The sequence below is a fragment of the Polistes dominula genome, unplaced genomic scaffold, assembly GCF_049000335.1.
Source record: "Polistes dominula isolate Pdom_NZ unplaced genomic scaffold, Pdom_raw_medaka contig_73, whole genome shotgun sequence".
Taxonomy (NCBI): Eukaryota; Metazoa; Arthropoda; class Insecta; order Hymenoptera; family Vespidae; genus Polistes; species Polistes dominula.
The window spans coordinates 5,555,345-5,574,063 of record NW_028300951.1 but is presented as its reverse complement, the minus strand read 5'-3'; the positions used below and the strand labels follow the sequence as shown (position 1 = coordinate 5,574,063).

Here is an 18,719-nt window from a genome sequence, read left to right as displayed (position 1 = left end):
ATGAAAAAGGTTAAAAACATAAACGTCGAGGCAGATGTTCCTTTGAAAAGAGACCGAACAAAATACTTATTTGTGTGTCTAGACACAGGAAAGTGGTACTTTATTATACGAGACTTCAACATTTTCTCGCCGATTTTACATAAAAGAAAAAAATATCACTTTTCAATAGAAATACAACATATCAAGTATTTTTTGTATTTACGGAACTATAAATACAATAAAGTTAATGCATATAATTATTGTGTCGTTAAAAGTATTGCTATGTCTCGTATGGCGTAAACAAAATATTATTTCAGTATATGTTTCCTTATTTTCTATATATTTCTATCTTATTTCTTTCTTATCAAAAATTTCTAAATTTAATGTGACAAAAAAAAGAAAAAGAAAATACAACTGGGGAAAGCGTGTGAATGAAAATTTTCTTAGTAGGTGTAGAATGTTTACACGGGCTGTTAGGAAAGTCAGTGATCCGTAGGAAAGGGTAGATCGAGTAAAAGATGTCGCGTGACTGTACGCTCGATTTGACTTCGTTATCGAGATACCAAAGTGGTGTGTGGTGTATACAGGGGAAACAATCTCGTTCTCTTATTCTCTTTCTCTCTTTGCTACCCGTTTCTATTTCACTTGTGTTCTCTACAATCTTGTCGATATTGTTGCCTATTGAGATAGTTGATAGTACACTTGAAAGTTATCAGAGTGAGATCGTAGTTTGAGTATCTTCGGTAGAATGCCTTTCGGCGGGCATGAGTTTCATTTCTGTTCGATTACTGGATATGCTTTAGAAACGATATTCGGAAGACACGATGACGATCTTCTTCCTCCTCCTCCTCCTCTCGTTTTCATTCGATTCTCTCCTACCTCCTTTCGAACGATTCGTTTTACGGACTTTTACGTTCGCTTCCTCTTTATTGTGTCATCTCTTCCGTTCGAATAAAACACGTGCCCTGGCAGCACTCTGCGTTTGCTGCAACAATGTTCTAAATCGGAATCTTTCTACTGCTTTTTTAACACAAAGGAAATATCTCATACCGCATCAACTTGTTCTATGTAAGCGTATGTGTGTTTCATACACGTGAGCGTGTATTCGTTCAACAAATCGAGTTTCTATCTCTCTCTCTCTCTCTCTCTCGTTTGTCCAACTTTTCTTTGTCATCTAAAAATCCTTGCTTTTTGAAGTGAAAACTTCTTTAGAATGGGGGTGATTTGAAAAAATGAAACACTGCGGCGATGCAGCGGCTACGATACTAAATAAGAAGAAAATTAGTATATTACTCACCTAGGGAGCAAAGTATGGCACAATATTACGCGGGTCGGAATGCCATACTTTGCTCCCGTGGTGAGTATACAATTTTTTCTCACACCTGGATCGAAAGTTCGCTTGTAATTAAATAATAATATACTAATTTTCTACCCGGGCGAAAAGCGCCTACTTTTCTCCCGCTGCATCTGTAACAAACGAAGTTGCCGCTTCCCGCCTTCCTCTCTTCTCGCTGCGTAAAACGAAGTTGCCGCTTTCTTACTATACTGTCCTAGGTATGTAATATACTATTTTATTTGTTGTCAATTAATACATTTTGCGAAGATTATGCAAATTTAACAACAATCAGGGGGTCCGGGGGCACAGCCCCGGCGGGGTTTGAGGGGGCGGAGCCCCCCGCCGGGATTGGGGGCGGAGCCCCCACTTTACAAAAATTTAAATATAAAAATAAAATAAAATATAAAAAAACTTAAAAAAAAATTTTAATATAAAATTAGATTCTATTAAAAATATAAATTATTGTTTAAGTTTAAAAAATATTTTTAAAATAAAATTCAATTAATTAAATAGGGAGTTTATAAATTATTATTATTATTGTGGGGAGTGTTGAAAATCGAAGAGGTTATGTGTGTAAGTCTGTGTGAGTCCAAAAAAAGCATTTAAATGAAATTCAAATCGAGAACGAAGTGATTGATTCTTTGACCGTCAATACACCTTTTGTCACTTTTAAGAATTGTAAGTTTAAACAGATTATAATAAATAATAACAAATACAACTCTCATAATCAAGAAAATAACTAAATGTATACGTAGTAACCTATTTATGTTTGTAATATTTAACTAAACAAATATCTTTAAAACTTATAAAAATAAATAAAATACAGAATATATGAGACAACACATGTTATTAAAATCATTAATTATATATCATAATATATAATATATATAAGCATGAGCAGTAATTTATTAAAACATTTTTAAGGTTAAGGAACTAGTACGCATGCGCTAAAAAATAGAAGCATGCGCACTAATTCGTTACTACATTCAAGCGGAAGGGAATGAGGCACTTTTCTCCCTGGCACAGATTCAAGCGGGCGGGAATGTGGCACTTTGCTCCCTGAAAACAGGGAGCAAAATACGTACTTTCCATCCAGGTGTGAGAAAAAAAAATATCATGTGGGCAAATCACACGTGTTAGAAGTGAAACCTTCGAAAAACTAAGTTTCGAGAGAAAGAGACGACTGCACAATATCAGGAGTAGGATAATTGTTGGATTTATTTGTTATAATATTATGATTATATTATTGTTATCACATTCAAAAATTATTATACGTTTTATTGAAAACATATATAAATGGATAACATATTACACAGCAAGCAAGTTCTCAATTCAAAGAAATGAGACGAGTTGCTTCTGGTAACTAAAAAATGCATGGTAACTAAACACCTCTGTTAGTGTAGTAAACACCTCTATAGTAAGGTTTTTTCCGAAAAGTAGTAAGGTTTTTTCCGAAAAGTAGTGAGGTTTTTTCCGAAAAGTAGTGAGGTTTTTTCCGATAAGTCTCGTCTGATAAGTCCGTAGGGTCTCGTCTGATAAGTCCGTAGGGTCTCGTCCGATAAGTCTGTAGGGTGTGTTTAATTAGGCCTCGTAGAAGAGTCTCGTAAACAAGCCTCGTTAAAAAGCCTCGTAATCGAGTTTCTTGTATTTACAAACTTTTCTATTTTATTGAAAAATTAGTATAAATTTCCTAAATACGCAAACATTATAATTAAAAAACATGTCTTTGAATATTTATAAAAAAAGTATTTTACAATGTTGTCTAATTCTTTTTCTCTCATGTATCTTATAATCAATTTTTTTTTGTAAAATTTTGCAGACAATACAATTATTTTAATCTATATATTTCATAATCATTAATAAGAATATTATTTACGAAATAAATAATTTAATAATAATTTTTCAATAAAATAGAACATTTTTAAATAGAAAAGAAATGACACGTTTGGTAAAAAAACATACCACGCACCTTCCTTGTTTATGTCGACCGTCGGTTCGTTTGGTCTTTATACTTTTGTCGCATACCTACGTGCTTATCTCTGTTTATTCTTTTACCCTTCTATCGCTCCTACCTACAAACATTTCGAGTATCGAAAGAATATGTGTGTTTACGCTTTGTAGTATGCAGTCGCACACAAACACACACATATACAACCAGGAGCGATAACTACGAAGCATAGCATAAAGAGGAGACCGAGAATAGGAAAAACTGTATAGCTATATTCCGTCTCATTCCCTCGCAGTCTAAATCCTATGTTCGTCTCTTTTTCTCTCATTATTTAGTATGGCAACCGTTTCATAGCTTCGTTACATAGCTTCGTTTCCGTTTATTTACTTTTCAGATCACTCCCATTCTAAAGAAGTTTTCGCTTCAAAAAAGACAAGCATAGAGATAGTTTATTATTATTTAAGATACTAAACATTATTCTAAAAATATGCATTAACTAAGTACAAAATTAAAATTTAATTTGTATCATTATTTATAAAAATAATACGCCTGTAGGTACACAACCCTCCAGACACACTTGAAAATGTTGCTTGCGAGCGCCATCTGTTGGAACATTTTATTATTAATAATAGCAAGTACATACTTGAACGTCATATATAAAGCCCAACTTCGAACTTAACTGGTGTGGTTCCCGTATAGGGAGAAAAGGTGCTAGTGTATCACGTCGGTAAGGTAGACGCATATCGCTACACCGGTAAAATATGTGTCGCTATCTAATCGGAATATATATATTCATATATAACCCGGAGAAGCACTTTCGTTGAGTCAAGTCGTCGAATTTCTACGGTTTCAATTACGAATCTTTTCTCCTGTGGCGTCTCGCACCAGCGCAGTGTCGACACCTCTCGGCCAACAGCGCGCAGCTGTAGCAGCGCGCGCAGGAAAAGTGCTGACACCTCTCGGCCGCCAGCACTAACGTACGCAAGCACCTCGTGACACGGTTCCGCAGGGGCATCTGATTGGCCTGACCACGCCTTTGATTGGTCAGAGCGGAAGAGTGACCACTGCGACCGTTGCTCTCTCTACTTCCGGATGCCTGGATCGCCGTGGCGGTGCATACGCAGGAAAAATATCATCACTTCTACTTCGTCCGTCGCACCGTCCGGTCGCACTCTTCTCACCGCGCTCTTGTGTAAAAAGTATTTTCTGTGCATCTTCTGTACGTGACCACGTGGCACACCACGCCGATAAATAAAATATCGTCCCACGGGATCAAAAATATAATTGGAAATTTCTTTCCTCCGCACGGAGTCTCATTGGCCATTCCTTTCTCCGCGGCCCGTTCCTCGCGTTAAGGAGAACGCACCTTAACGCGCCTAGTAACCTAGGGAAAGAAAATCCCAAACTCCTTTTGTAATTTGATTATACGCACGCATATAGGCACACAGGCACGCACACAACGTTTATCGATTCTAACGATTTTTGAGTAATATCATAAACGTAATAAGAAACATGTATAATCCTAGCTTGTATTCGATATTAATGTTAGTCTTTGTTACTTCAGTTTATACAGCTATATTATTTACAATATTATATTTTGTATTGTTATATTATAATTTCGATTTTAGACATTTATTCTGAAAGTAGTCTAATTCCATTAATGTTCGAATCAAGATATTGAAGGGTTTTCGTTTCAATGCAATTAAAAATATACGTACAAGATACAAACGAGTTATACTGCTTAAGTGTATCTAAAGGTATTAAATTTATAGTTCCTATTAAAATAATGCCAATTATTAAGTGAATAATATGCGTTTTCTTACCAACAATAGAGTTAGGCCACTTTCAAAATAAACGGTTCAACTATACGATAAAAACAATAGCTGAACCCGAAACTAAATAACTGTTGATAGAACCAATTCAAAATCACTCGTCTAAAATTTAAACATAAAATAGGTTAATCAATATTAATAACAGAAATTTAACTATAGAAAGCGAAACAGAAACCGACTCAGAAGTCTAGCAAGAATGGATGAACGCCAAATCATCTACAATCAAAAGTTCAAAAAATCGTAAAATAAACAAACTCACACAACAATATAACAATTCTTCCGCTTCAACTACAACAAAATGATTACAAGACATACCTATAAGAAACTATTATAATTTATTTCAAGATTCAACAGAACCACAAAATATTGCAGACAAGATAGAAAAAGAAAAAGTAGTAAAACTACCACCTATATACATAGACGCGGAAATCATCGACCCACTGTCCGAGTTACTAGATGAATTTGCTGGACAAAATAATTACATAATTAAGCAACTCAAAGACAATAAAATTAGAGTTCAGGTATATATTAAGTCTCGGTACGTTTAATGATAACTTTTGACACGCTGCAACCGATTTTATAAATAAGAGAATTGTACAGTTCAAAAATATAATAGTATAAAGTTATGTTTTGGATGTTGTTGAATTTCTTGAAGGTGGTCTGCTGGAATCTCCACCATCAGACTTCTTGCTAGTGCTGAAAAAAAAAGTAGAGTAACTATGTTGAAAATTATAATTAAAATAATTAAAAAGTTTATAATATAAATAATGATCAAATAATTGAATTAATTACCTGCTGCTTCTGTTACCTCTTTTAAACATGTCAGATAATTTCTTTTTTAATTTTTTCTTTTCTTCTTTGACATCTTCATTAATGCTCATTTCAGAGCCTGAAGTCTATAAGGATTGAAATTTAAGTATTTACATTTTATTTACGACATAGTTAATAAAAGTAAAATATGATTTTTTTTTACTTACTCGATAGTCTAAATTCATGTTTGCTTCGTCAACACTACTAGATTTAACAAGTTTAGTTCGAATTTTTCCGATTATACCTTTATTGTATTTTTTCTCTCGATGTAACATTTCACTCTTCGTGGAATCGCCAGATAAACGACTAATATAAATAACGAAGACAAAATAAAGTAATAGAATTCATGTGATATTAATTATTTAATATATTTAAAATATATATACCTATCCACACTAGAATCCCGTTGTGAAGTAAATGCTCGTGGATTGGATTCCAACGATTGTAAACTGGACATGTTACTATCAGTACCCCAAACATTTTGAGACTAAAAAAACATATTATTTTATAAATATTTAGTATTATTGTTATATGATATATATGAAATATTCATAAAAATGGCACATTTTATCAATTGCCTATTATTTAAATAATTATAATAGTAATATTAAATATAACATAGGGATAATAATATTATTTCTTACATCTATGCTTCCTCCTCCTGTTGTTTGTTCTAAAGATAAGCTTTTTACTTTCAAACGTGGTTTGGAAGGATTAGGACTCGTGCCTCTTCTCGTTGTATTATCTACAGATGTTGATCTATAATTAAGAATATATTATTAAAAAAATGTAGTGTATAGGATCAATCTTTTAAAAAAAGAAACATTTTTTAATAGTGGTAATAATTCACCTTTTACTAAGTTTCATCAACTGTTTAGCACTCATGTTATCCAAGGTTTTCTTTGATTCTTTAAGCTCTTTTGCTACATCCATTAATTTCTTTATGGTGTATTCTAATTTTTCTGTTCTATTTTCCAAATGCTGCATAGAACCTACATATATGCATAAACATATTATTTATTATTATATATATTAAACAGATGTTATTACAAAAAAAAAACAGAATTGTAAAATACCGGTTTTATCTTTAATATCATTTTTCGTATCGAGCATAGGTGATGATTCTCTTGATTTAGGACCCTATAAAAAAATATATATTTATGTATATTTTACTGTTATATATATATATAATAATAGAATTAATTTGATTATATTATATACTTTTAATCTTCTCGGTGGTGTTGGCGTGTATATTTCTGATTTTTCTGAAGTATACGCATTATTTAATTCTGGAAATAGTTTTTGAAGATCATCTACTTGTCTTAACAACATATTTATATTCTTCACTTCGGTATTATCTAATTCTCGTTGACGTAATATTTCATTCTTCAAGTCTTGTCTTTCTTTTTCATGACGTTCCTTTTCGCGTCTCATTCTCTCGTTACTTGTTCTTAATTTCGCGTGAGCATCTCGCAGTTCCAATAAATCACATTGTAACTATTTAAAATATAATAAAATATTGTAAAGATTAATAAAAGAATATTTGAAAAAATAAACTTATAAAATTTGATTTTACTTCTATTAATTTTTTTCTTATTTTCTTCTTTTTCTTCGTCAAATGCTTTCTTTAATTGATCTTGCTTTCTTTTATTTTCAAGACGTTCCTTAGCACGTTCTCTTTCAATCTATAATGCAAAATTCATTTTAAAATATTCATTATTTTCAATATTATTAAAATTAAAATTTTCAACCTCGAACAATGTTTGCCTCAAATCTCTTGCAAGAGTAGCTGTTTCTTCTAATAATCTTTGTTGTTCTTTTCTTTCCTTTTGCCAAGCTAATTCCATACGTACTTTAACGCCTGGAATTTTTGATCGTCCACTCGAAAGAATACGTTCTTCTTCAAGCTGAAATTTGTAAATACATATAATTTTAAAAATATTCTTAATGAAATAATTTCTTTTCTTATATATTACTGACCTCATTAATTCGAGATTGCATTTCAGATAATTTAATATTCCAAGCTGATTTCTCGGAAACCAATGACGTCTTCAATCTAGAATATTCAAGTTTAGTTTCTGAAAGTTCATCTTCCATGCAACTAATTTGTTGCTCTAAAACTGTAATATTAGCCTTAGAGGATTCTTCATCCTACAACAAAATTTTGGTTACATCTTTTCTTTTCAAAATATATACATATTTTATAACTTTTTTATATTTCATAACTAAATACCAACCTCATCTGATTTTTCAGAATTTGTATAAGATTGTTTACGTTGTCTAACTGACTTTAGATCTGCAATTGTCCTTTGGGCACCTTCCAACATATGCTTATACGTGTCTCGTTCACGTTTATAACGTGACAATTGATTTTGTAATGATTGCATTTCATCACTAATTGCTGTAATTCTGTGTTCATAATGCATTTTACATTGTGCTATATCCGCTTTTTTCGCTTTCTCAACATTGGTCAAATTAGTTTTTAATTTCTGTATTTCTGATTCAAGAGACGTTGTATCGGCTGATAACACTTGATGAGCTTTGGATACAGCATCGTAATCTTTTAATTTATTAACTAAATCTTCGTTCTATAAGAAAGAAAAATATAAGTTTATAAACATAAATAATTTTTTTTTACCAGTTATTAATTATTCACTTACTACTTCTCTTGCATTATCTAATCTTTTCAACATTACATCATTCTCTTTTTTCAGGCTATTAATTTCAGTTCTTAAGTCATTAATTAAAGGCTTATGGGATAATGCTTCGTATTCTTGAATACGTTTCTGTAATAATAATTATATATATATATATATATATATATATATGATAACTATTGATGAATATATACCATTAAATAAAAATCATATTTTGGTTACCTCAAAGCTAGATTTTTCTATTTGCCATTTATTTTCTTTTTCTTTTATTAAATCTTGAAGTGATTTTATTTCTGTTTGATTTTTATTTAAATCATTTTTATACTGCAATAATATACTGTAATAATGAGAGTAAATATTACTACTAAACTAAAAAGAACAATTCATGCATTATTATGTAATTTCATATTTAATTGATTGAATTTACCTGTTTACAGATTGATTCTCTTCTTCAATCTTTTCTTTTAAAACTACTAATGCTTTATTCTTTTCATTTAATTTATCATAGTCCGCATTCATTTTTTCTATTTCATTTGTAAGCTCTAAGAAAGATACAGTGTTAATATTTAAATTTAAAAAAAAGCAAAGAAAAACTACCATAAATAATTCCAATTTTCGAACTGTGACAAAGAAAACTTACGTACTTGAAATTTTATCAGAATAATTTGCTTTCATTTCTTTAATTTTAGTAGCATCTAAACCACTTTTTTCTAAAGATGTTATTTTGCTTTTAAGAGATGCTATTTCAGACTCTTTAGTAGATTTTTCTTTTTTTATTTCAGCAGTTAATTTGTCTTTATCTTTCTTAACATTTGTAAGCTCCATTTTTAAATCCGCTATTTGTGTTGCGGATGAACGCCTAAGACTTTCCAATTCTTCTTTTAAATGTTTTGCTTCCTTGTCAAGTTGATTTTTGGTCTGTTCTATCTGTTATATAATTTCATAAAATAATATGTAAAATATAGTTACAAAACACTTATAAGAAATGATTACCTAAAGATTTTACGAAATGAAAAAATAAAGTAAACAATAAAATAATAATAGTATTTACATTTGATATTGTTTCTGTCATATTTGCTTCCCGTTGAGTACACGATGATAAATCATTTTGTATTTCAGTGCACTTCTTCTTTTCTTGAGATAATTCTTTCTTCAAATCATTAGCTGTTGTCTCTAATCTTTTAATCTTGTTTGTATACTCTTTTTCAGATGACCTTATGGCTTCTATGCTTAAGCAAAAGTTAATTAAATTATTGTATATATTATATATCGATATTTTACTATATTATAACAATAAATTTTTAAATGTGCAGTAAAAGAAGACAATATACTAATACAACAAGAAAGGATTACACTACAGTTATAATTCAATCTCACCAGTATCTTTCTTTAACTTTTCCAATTCTTTATAAATTTTAAGCTTTTCAAACGATAATGCTAATAATTCTGACTTAAGTTTTTCTTTTTCCTCTTCCCATGCTTTTTTTTCTGTTTCTCTAGACGTTACAGTATAATCCAATTTTTTTTTCACTGTAAATTTAATTTATATATTTAAATAGATTATTAACATATAAACTTATATCTTACATGAAAATTCTTACTATTTTGAAAATCCATATTCATTTTATCATCTGTTATTTTTCCTTCGCGATGTTTATCTTTATCTTTGTCTTTGTCTTTGTCTTTGTCTTTGTCTTTGTCTTTGTCTTTGTCTTTGTCTTTGTCTTTGTCTTTGTCTTTGTCTTTGTCTTTTTCTTTATTTTTTCCTTTTTCTTTTTCTTTAATCAATTCCTTAGAAGTATCTTCTAATTTTTGTTTTATTAATTCATAATCCCGTAATAGAGCGTCATATTTCATAGTATTCTCATTGTTTTTCTCACGAGTAATATCTATTTCTTTACCATCGTTAATATTAGCAAAAAGTGTAATAATATTATCTGGAAATGAATAATAAAGAGTAAACAAGAATATTGAAATTTGATCTGATAATATATAAATAAATATATACAAATAAAAAAAGAAATAAATAAATAAATAGTAAACCTATTTGTTTCTGCATATCATCCACCGTTTTTTTAAATTGTACTTTCGTTCCAAGTTCTGTAGGTTTTAAATCAGTTCTTTTTTTAGAATCGTTGTTTATTTTCATCAACATCTCCTCTATTTTTCTCACCTACATAAATAGGTTTTAAAATAAAAATCAATCATATATAGTAAAAGATTAAAATATGTATGTTTCAAAAATATTTTACCTCTTGTAATCTTTTTTCAAAATCATTTTTTTCTTTTTGCAATTGTTCGGTCGTTCTTTCTAATTTTCTTAATTTAAATGAAAGAATCCGACTGTTTTTATTTGATTGTTCTAAAGATTTTCGTAAGTTCGTATATTCATTTGCTTGGTCCTCCCTTAAAGACATAAAAATTTCTTTTTTTAATACAGAAATATATGTCTCTTTTGACTTTTAATTATTTTTTTGATTCTATGAATAAAAAGTCAATGGATACCTAAAATTATCTTGCATTTCACATATTTCTTCTTCTAATTCTCGGATTTCTTTTTTCATATCTTCATTTTCATCCATCAAAGATTCGCAAAGAGTTTCTGCTGCTTTTAATTTAGATTTTAAATCTTCCGTTGATTTATCTGTATCACGTCTATTTAACTTATAACGTGCTTCATTTTCTAAGTCTCTTATTTTTGATAATAACATAGACTTTTCTTCTGTAAGAACTAAAATTTATATCTGATGTTAAATTATATTATTATTGTTTTATATAATACTGGAACATTATTAATTATTTATACATTTTATTCATAAATAAAATTTTATAATACTAAATTAATATTATATGGGAGGACAATATTAGAAGGGATCTGAAAGAAATAGAATATGAAGACCGCGAATCAAAGAATCGCGCTCAGGAACGGGAACAATGACGGGATTTGGTATTTGCGGCAATGAACTTTCGAGTTCCTAATGCTAACTTATAAAAATAATAATAATAATAATAATAAATTAATATTATATACCTTTTATTGTCTTTTCTAATTTAATTACTTCACTCACAGATGTTTTATTCGATATTGTATCCATAGTACTTAAACGACGCAGTAATATTTCACTTTTTTCTTTTTCTAATCTCTGACATTTTTCTTTCATTTCATTTAAATCTTTTCTTAATTTTTTAATTTCACTCTTAAATAAACATAATATAAATTAAAATAATAATTTTTATTTTTGTTTGAAAATAACTAATTGCAATAGAAAAATATTACCTCTTCCACGCCATTTTCCAGCCTTTGAATTTCATTTACTGATACAGTTTTCGTAGGAGATTTTTTCACCTAAAATGAAATGTAATATTCGAAGTTTTAATATTATTTGCACAGAAACAATATACAATGAATAAATAAATATACCTGAATAATAAATTCCACATCGTTTCCTGCAGTATTTTCATTGTTTTTAATAACTTCTTTGATCTGTAATTTTGATGTTGAATCATATAATTGACTTTTAGAACTAGAATTTTCACCTATTAAAGAAAGCCTTTTATCTTTTGCTGTATTTTTATTCTGCAATTCTGAGACATCATTAAGTTGATTAGCGCTAGTAGAAAAATTAGACGTTGATACAGAATTAAGCGAAGAATCCAAGTTGGATGATCGAAGATCATTTTTGGTCAAATTTGTCGTTGATGCCCAAGATCTCTTTCCATCGCTATAGTTCAATGATATATTATAATAAAAATTCTATTTATTAATATTTTTTGTTTGAATTTAAAATACTCACCGCTCTGATGAACTATGTAATGAAAGATTAGGCGTCGATGATGTTACATCCCTTAAGTTACCTCTTTTTTTCACCATGATCTTTGTAATCTCTAGTAAATAAATTCTATGTAAATGTATATGTATAAATGCATTTAACAAAAAGTCGTTAAAAAACGAGAAGAAACATAATGAACGATCTAACGTCATATGATAATAAAATACAATTTCAAATATACGCGCCATTACATACTACAAAATTCTTCCTTACCGACTGTAATTATTATTTTACCGCTTTTTGTTCTTTTTCTTTCAATGAAACTATTTTACCGACCAAATCTTTTCAGTTAAAAAAAATTGTTTATATACATTACAGTTATAAAAATAAATTATAATTTTATTTTAGAAAGTCTATAAATTTGATAACGAAAACTAATGTAATTATTTGAAAAAACATAAAGTTTGTTATAATTTTGCTTGTATTTTTCCGCTATGAAATTTCATGCTTTAATGTTATATAAATCGTACGTGTATAATAACTATTTGCATTATTTTTGATTAATAACGTTAGATCGGTAAAACTCCTCTATCTTAAGTTAAGATATTCACGTGAAAACTCTGACGCATTTACGTGAACGAATCGTATTTTGGATAAGTTATATATGTCTTTTCTATTCTTAGATTTATGCAACGATAGGATATGTGTTTGTCGAATACTAAATCACTTTAATCTGATAATAAATTATGATAGTTTGTGTATTTGAAAGGTGGTAAAAAAACATGCCATTTATAAATGATTAATTGGTAGATTTATACATATATACGTATATGCATAGTTTGTTACTAATTGAATTTTCTAAATACGTGTAATTAGAAACTAAAGAGTTCTCGAAGGATCTAGTTTAGCTCAATCTGTTTATAGAAATCCGCTGTGACCAGTGACTGCGTACCTTGACAAGTTGGCAACATGAATAATGTAATTACCATTTATATTCAAATATACAAATGAGTTTTGATTATTTTTATTATGATCATTTATCGATCTTCGTTATTTTTTAATAGGGTAACATGCGAAAGAAATAAAATAACTTTATTTTTTACAGTAATTTCTATTTTATTTTATCTAATATATTTTGTTTTTAAATTTAAAAAATAATAATATAAATATATTACCTGAAGCATCGTTTGCATCGTGTTGGCCATCGAACCTGAGGATGGAAACCAAGAGGGCAAAGAGAATCTCCTTTTTTGGAGGAATATGCGTGATGCATTCCTGTATTTTAATTATTTTGAATTAATTAATATATCGTTATTCATTATTTATTTATTTATTTATTGAAATGATATTTTACGTAACTTATAAATAAAATTATGCAAAATGACAAAAATGCTGGAATTTGAAATTCATTTGACTAGTAATTTATATAATACGAAAAATTTAACGTACGCATGCGTGGACTTATGCATTTTATTTCATCATTAAAGTACTATATTTTAATAAAATATATAATTTTATATATAAATATGATTCCTTCAAATATAACAAATAATAATTATTCATTTTATTCGTTTAAATATAACTGAAGAATTTTTTATTTAATATTATATTTCGAAATATTCAATTTCATTGCAATTTAAAAGTTTTTCCCGCCAAAGTTTTTAAATTTTAAAATTTTAACAAAATATTCTTTATATAAATATCTATTTCTCGAAATAAATGTATTGCATATATATGCATGAATAAAATAGAAAGTATAATTATATATCTTCATAAATATTTCAATATAAAAGCTCCGTGCGTATTATTATTAAATTACAAAATCTATTGTTTAATTGACTTACTTTTATTAATTCAAATAATGATTCGCTGAACGAAAAGTACTGTGATTATACATTTTTATAAGTAATAGCACTTTTATCATCCATGTTTATGCATAAAACATTTACTAGCTATGAAAAGAAAAATAATAAATGCTTCACTACATAATACGGAATCACTATTTAATAAATTTAAATTAAGGCAACATTGTATCAAACTTCTTTTTACTTAAAACTCTATGTTACGTATTCACAACCACATTCGAAACATTTTTCTGTGGCTCGACGTTACGCGGCGTCACTAATAGCACTGAAACTGCTGCTATTGTAGGATCAGTTGAGTAGTCATCGTTGTAAGATCACCTGGACTTTTGCCAGAATGTGCATTTGTCTGAAATATATGTATATATATATATATATATATATATATATATATAATACATATTCCATATATATTTAATTATATCTTTTGAATGAAAATGAATTAAAATAATCATTATATTTATTTTCTTATACAAAATGTAATAAAAACATAAAATAATTTTGTATTTACAAGTTTGTTACAATTTTTAATAACAATAACAATTATCACATTATTGCATTAATGTATATATATATCACATCATAATATCATTCAATAAAATTTCATGTATATAAAAATTATTGTTACAATTTTATTAATTTTTCTTATTTAAGAAATTTGTCCACAATGTCTTCTACGAACCATTCTTCTGTAAATTGTAAATGATCACCTTCAAGAGAAATAAAATGTATTTTACCTAACTTATCCATTTCTTGCAATCCCAGACGATCCTGAAATAGAAAAATTATGAAATAAAATATAAAATAATGTAAATTATATTAATATTTACCTCTTTGTATAAACTAGATTCCTGTAAGCTTTCCAATTCTACGCTTTGGCCAGGTTTGTAAAATCCAAACCATTCTGTTTCTTTAGGCTGTACAATAGTATCATTTTCAAACATTACCAGAACTAAGGATTTTAATTTTTTAAGATTACTTTTATATGTCTAGAAAAGTGTACAAAACACGATTATTTATTTTGCCATGAATAATGTATTGATATTATATAATCATTAATTATATTATTTTATATTAAAACGACATACCTCATTTATATGTAATTCATTATTAATATCTGCTAAAAAACGACTTTTATTTTTATACTCGTCTGTTTTTGTAGAATCATGCCAATACCCTGCTTGTATTAAACTTTCTTGGACAAAACTTGAAGAAAAAAAATATATCCATTAATAAGATTTCTTAATTTTTTATACTAACTTTTAAATATAATATGTTTAAGTACTCAGTATATGCTGCTGAACTAAGTAGCTTTCTAAAAAAATAGCACATTTTATTATTTATAGCAATACAATGTGGTAATCCAAAAACACCTTGATGTTGACCACCAAAAGATATGAGATTTAACATTGGTGGAGTTGTACACCTTTCAGCTACAGCACGTCTGCAAATAGAATATAACAAATATGTTTATATAAATATCTATAAGGTAGATAACATAAAATAATTTCAATGAAAATCTAAAGGTTTTCATTAGAATTTTATATATAGAATTTCTGATTCTACTTACAAAAATTGTGCACCCTGGGATAAACCAATTGCATTGTAACCATTTTGTAAATTTACGTCCATTTCTATTTCTTTGCATGCTGCTTCTACATCATTATTAATATTTCCGAAATAACTTTTTTCTATATCCTAGGAACAAATAAGAACTTATTGAATGAGTATACTTACACTTTAATTCTAAAAATATGCTAATTAATAATTAATATTACCACAAATATATTATCTCCTTTATGTATGCATTTGACATAAACTCCAGATATTTTGTCTTGTAATAATTCTTTAATAGAATTGATACCAGGGGCATAACAGCTATCACCTATCATTAAAACAAATCATTTATTTCAATTTAAATCTATTTATAACGAATTTAGATAACAAAAATATATGAACATTAATACATACCCATACCATGCCAAATAACAATTGGCGTAGGTGAATTATTAAGAATAATTTTTATGTTCGTAAAAGTGATAAATATACTTATTGTAAACAATAACATAATGCAAAAAACTACTGTAAACTTAAGAAAATGTAACATTGCAACCATGATGACAGATTATAAATGAATGTGAATACGTATGTAATTAATAAACTAATAACTTTCCTATTAAAAAACAGAAATAATGACAATTATTTTACACAATTTACAAAAACTTTAATCGAGATCACAATGATAAAAAGTAGTTGTCACTTACTCTCGAAGAATGACACTTCAGCGCCAAGTGTGGGTAAAATATCAACTATAAAATCAACAAGAGAAATCCCCTTCATAGACTATTGTATCGGTATATACACATTTATAAATTTCCTGAAGTTTGCATAAGCTTGCTCTATTTATCATTTTTCTTCTCTTTTATGCACTCCTAAGATTTTGAATTTATTCTACAATAATATAAAACTTAATAAAACATGACAGGGTAGAAGAAGGTTTAAGAAAGAAACAACAAAATATATTATTAGACTATTTTTCTTCCTAAATTAGAAATTCCATGAACACAATATATATGTATATATATATACATTAATTTTTGTTTATATATCTATAACTAGATAACTTTATATTACTATAACTGAAATTTAATCTTATTAAAACGAACATTTCCATATATATATATATTGAAAAAAAACCTAACAAGGAAACGGCAATCATGTGCAACTTCTGATTTTGTTCATTATACTACCAAAGTAAAAGATATAAGTGAGAGTACAATGTATATTCGTTATGGACCACTGGAAGTGTGCAAAGTTTAAAAGAAATCAGAGATTGCATATGATTGCCGTACCCTTATAAGATACAAATTTTCTATTGCTTGTAAAATTATTAATATCATTTGTTTACTATAGTGTATATTGAGATAAAGACAATATTTATAGAACTGAGGCACTTACAGCTTTTGGCACATAGTTTAAATGTATTTATAAAACAACAATAAAATAAACAAACAAAAAGTTACAAAAATACTTGGAATCAAACTGTTGTAAATTCTGTAGTATGCTGTGAAGGATTGTGATATAAGCTAGCCATAGCTTCTTCTAATGCCCTTAAACAAGCAACATGTGCTTTGAATCCTCCTGCTCTTTCCACTTTTGTCTCTGCACGAACATGCGCTATGTATCCTCGAGCTTGAATTTCACGCCAACTAGGAACATCTGGTCCTTCTGTTTGTTGTCTAATAGGATTATATGTAAACATTGGTCCTTCTTCTGCTTTTGGAATTTGTAAGTAGCTTTGCGTTCCTTGTTTTCCAAACTTTATTCCTGTACTAAATTGAGTAGGTTTAGGAGAGGAGGTCTTTGCTTCTTTCTTGGAATTCTGTATCGCTGATGTAAACGTATCAACAATACTTTTAGCATTCCCTTCTGAGAATGTAAGTTCATCTATTAAAGCCTCCTTATCTCTGATTTTTTTCTTTTTTGCTTCCATTTCTTCTTTAGCAAGTTCTAACCGTCTTTCTTCTTCTTGCTGCTTTTCTAATTCTAAAAGTTCTTCTAATTCATATTCTTTTCTACCAAGTTTGGATTTACTCTTATTTATTTGATCCTTGTTATCTTTTTTATACTGATCTATTTTTTTATTTGTTTCAACTACATCAATATCATTGGCCAAATTGTATATTATGTTTTCAACCGCTTCTAGATAATCATTGTATTCTAGCAATGTAGCAAAATCCTCTTCCTTTTTGTTAAAATCCCTAAGTATCTTTTTTCTTATATTTACTTCCTTCTCTACCATAGGATCTTCAAACATTTGAACACGAAAATTTGTTCTTCGTAGTGGAATATGACATTCTGGACAGGATCCGGAGCCTTAAAAATAATTATATTTTATAAAATATAATATAATTGCATGTGAAATTGGAACATTTCTAAAATTTAATTAAAGTATATCACATAAGTATAACAACCTTTTAAAAACAATAGATCTACGCAGCTCTCGCATAGAGTATGTCCACAAACATTTACCATCATCTTTAATGACGGATTTCGATATTTTGTAGTTTTGCATCTTGGACAAGCTTGATCATCCATTTTGGTCAAATATTTATGAACTAATAACGCTGCTACTATAATACAATTGTATTATAATATAATCGATAAAATACATATAACTGTATTAACAAATAAAATAATGGTCTATAATCTTGAAGCACAACAATTATTCAGTAATAAATTAATCATTTTAAATAGATAGATATAAATAATGATACATATAACTGCAATCTGATTAATAATTAATTAATATTAAAAATAAAAAACCGTATAAAAAAATAATACTCCTCTAATTTGTTTACGAACATTAAACTCTAACCTTCATAACCTTACTTTAGATTCTTTAAGCTACTTTAAGTGTTAGTGATCAACTCTGGTTGGCTGTTACGCCATCTAATGTCGCTCTCTAGACGCCCTCTGTTGACTAGCCTATGAAAGTTTATTATTAATTTGTCAGAGGATTTTC

At 28.4% G+C, this 18,719-nt stretch overlaps 3 protein-coding genes and 1 long non-coding RNA gene across 4 annotated transcripts; 1 reads left to right on the top strand and 3 right to left on the bottom strand.

Moving 5' to 3' along the window:
- Positions 1-3,879: 3,879 nt before the first annotated feature.
- LOC149032670 (uncharacterized) lies at positions 3,880-5,721 on the top strand. Its single transcript, XR_016176382.1, has 2 exons — positions 3,880-5,020; positions 5,255-5,721. It is a non-coding gene; the product is annotated as an uncharacterized LOC149032670 (long non-coding RNA).
- Positions 5,606-14,471, bottom strand: LOC107068697 (uncharacterized). The gene is given in 30 exon segments (XM_089171922.1): positions 5,606-5,791; positions 5,888-5,991; positions 6,073-6,211; positions 6,292-6,392; positions 6,550-6,664; positions 6,756-6,897; positions 6,982-7,045; positions 7,127-7,402; positions 7,482-7,496; positions 7,498-7,590; positions 7,657-7,812; positions 7,886-8,056; positions 8,143-8,493; positions 8,566-8,691; positions 8,785-8,899; positions 8,990-9,104; positions 9,207-9,489; positions 9,614-9,786; positions 9,940-10,092; positions 10,164-10,499; positions 10,606-10,735; positions 10,815-10,968; positions 11,068-11,293; positions 11,594-11,759; positions 11,840-11,908; positions 11,984-12,284; positions 12,357-12,424; positions 12,426-12,447; positions 13,508-13,607; positions 14,177-14,471. Coding segments are annotated over 29 exon segments (4,335 nt in total). The 5' UTR covers positions 13,606-13,607; positions 14,177-14,471; the 3' UTR covers positions 5,606-5,718.
- Positions 14,472-14,632: 161 nt separating this feature from the next.
- Ppt1 (Palmitoyl-protein thioesterase 1) lies at positions 14,633-16,573 on the bottom strand. Its single transcript, XM_015325388.2, has 7 exons — positions 16,166-16,573; positions 15,973-16,079; positions 15,765-15,892; positions 15,480-15,638; positions 15,283-15,400; positions 15,025-15,183; positions 14,633-14,965 (listed from the first exon to the last, which is right to left on the bottom strand). Exons 1-7 carry the CDS (start codon positions 16,308-16,310, stop codon positions 14,840-14,842), a joined length of 942 nt encoding a protein of 313 aa, XP_015180874.1. The 5' UTR covers positions 16,311-16,573; the 3' UTR covers positions 14,633-14,839.
- A 141-nt stretch (positions 16,574-16,714) lies between these two features.
- On the bottom strand, positions 16,715-18,656 carry Mat1 (CDK-activating kinase assembly factor). Its single transcript, XM_015325386.2, has 3 exons — positions 18,573-18,656; positions 18,169-18,327; positions 16,715-18,070 (listed from the first exon to the last, which is right to left on the bottom strand). The coding sequence occupies exons 2-3, from the start codon at positions 18,290-18,292 to the stop codon at positions 17,232-17,234; spliced, it is 963 nt and encodes a 320-aa protein (XP_015180872.1). The 5' UTR covers positions 18,293-18,327; positions 18,573-18,656; the 3' UTR covers positions 16,715-17,231.
- Between the last annotated feature and the right edge of the window lie 63 nt (positions 18,657-18,719).

Coding starts and splice junctions, on each gene's coding strand:
- Ppt1 (XM_015325388.2), bottom strand. CDS start 16,310: ATGGTTGCAATGTTACATTTTCTTAAGTTTACAGTAGTTTTTTGCATT. Junction 15,184..15,282: donor ATGAATTACATATAAATGAG/GTATGTCGTTTT, acceptor ACACTTTTCTAG/ACATATAAAAGTAATCTTAA. Junction 14,966..15,024: donor AATCTAGTTTATACAAAGAG/GTAAATATTAAT, acceptor TTTCTATTTCAG/GATCGTCTGGGATTGCAAGA.
- Mat1 (XM_015325386.2), bottom strand. CDS start 18,292: ATGGATGATCAAGCTTGTCCAAGATGCAAAACTACAAAATATCGAAAT. Junction 18,071..18,168: donor AGATCTATTGTTTTTAAAAG/GTTGTTATACTT, acceptor ATTATTTTTAAG/GCTCCGGATCCTGTCCAGAA.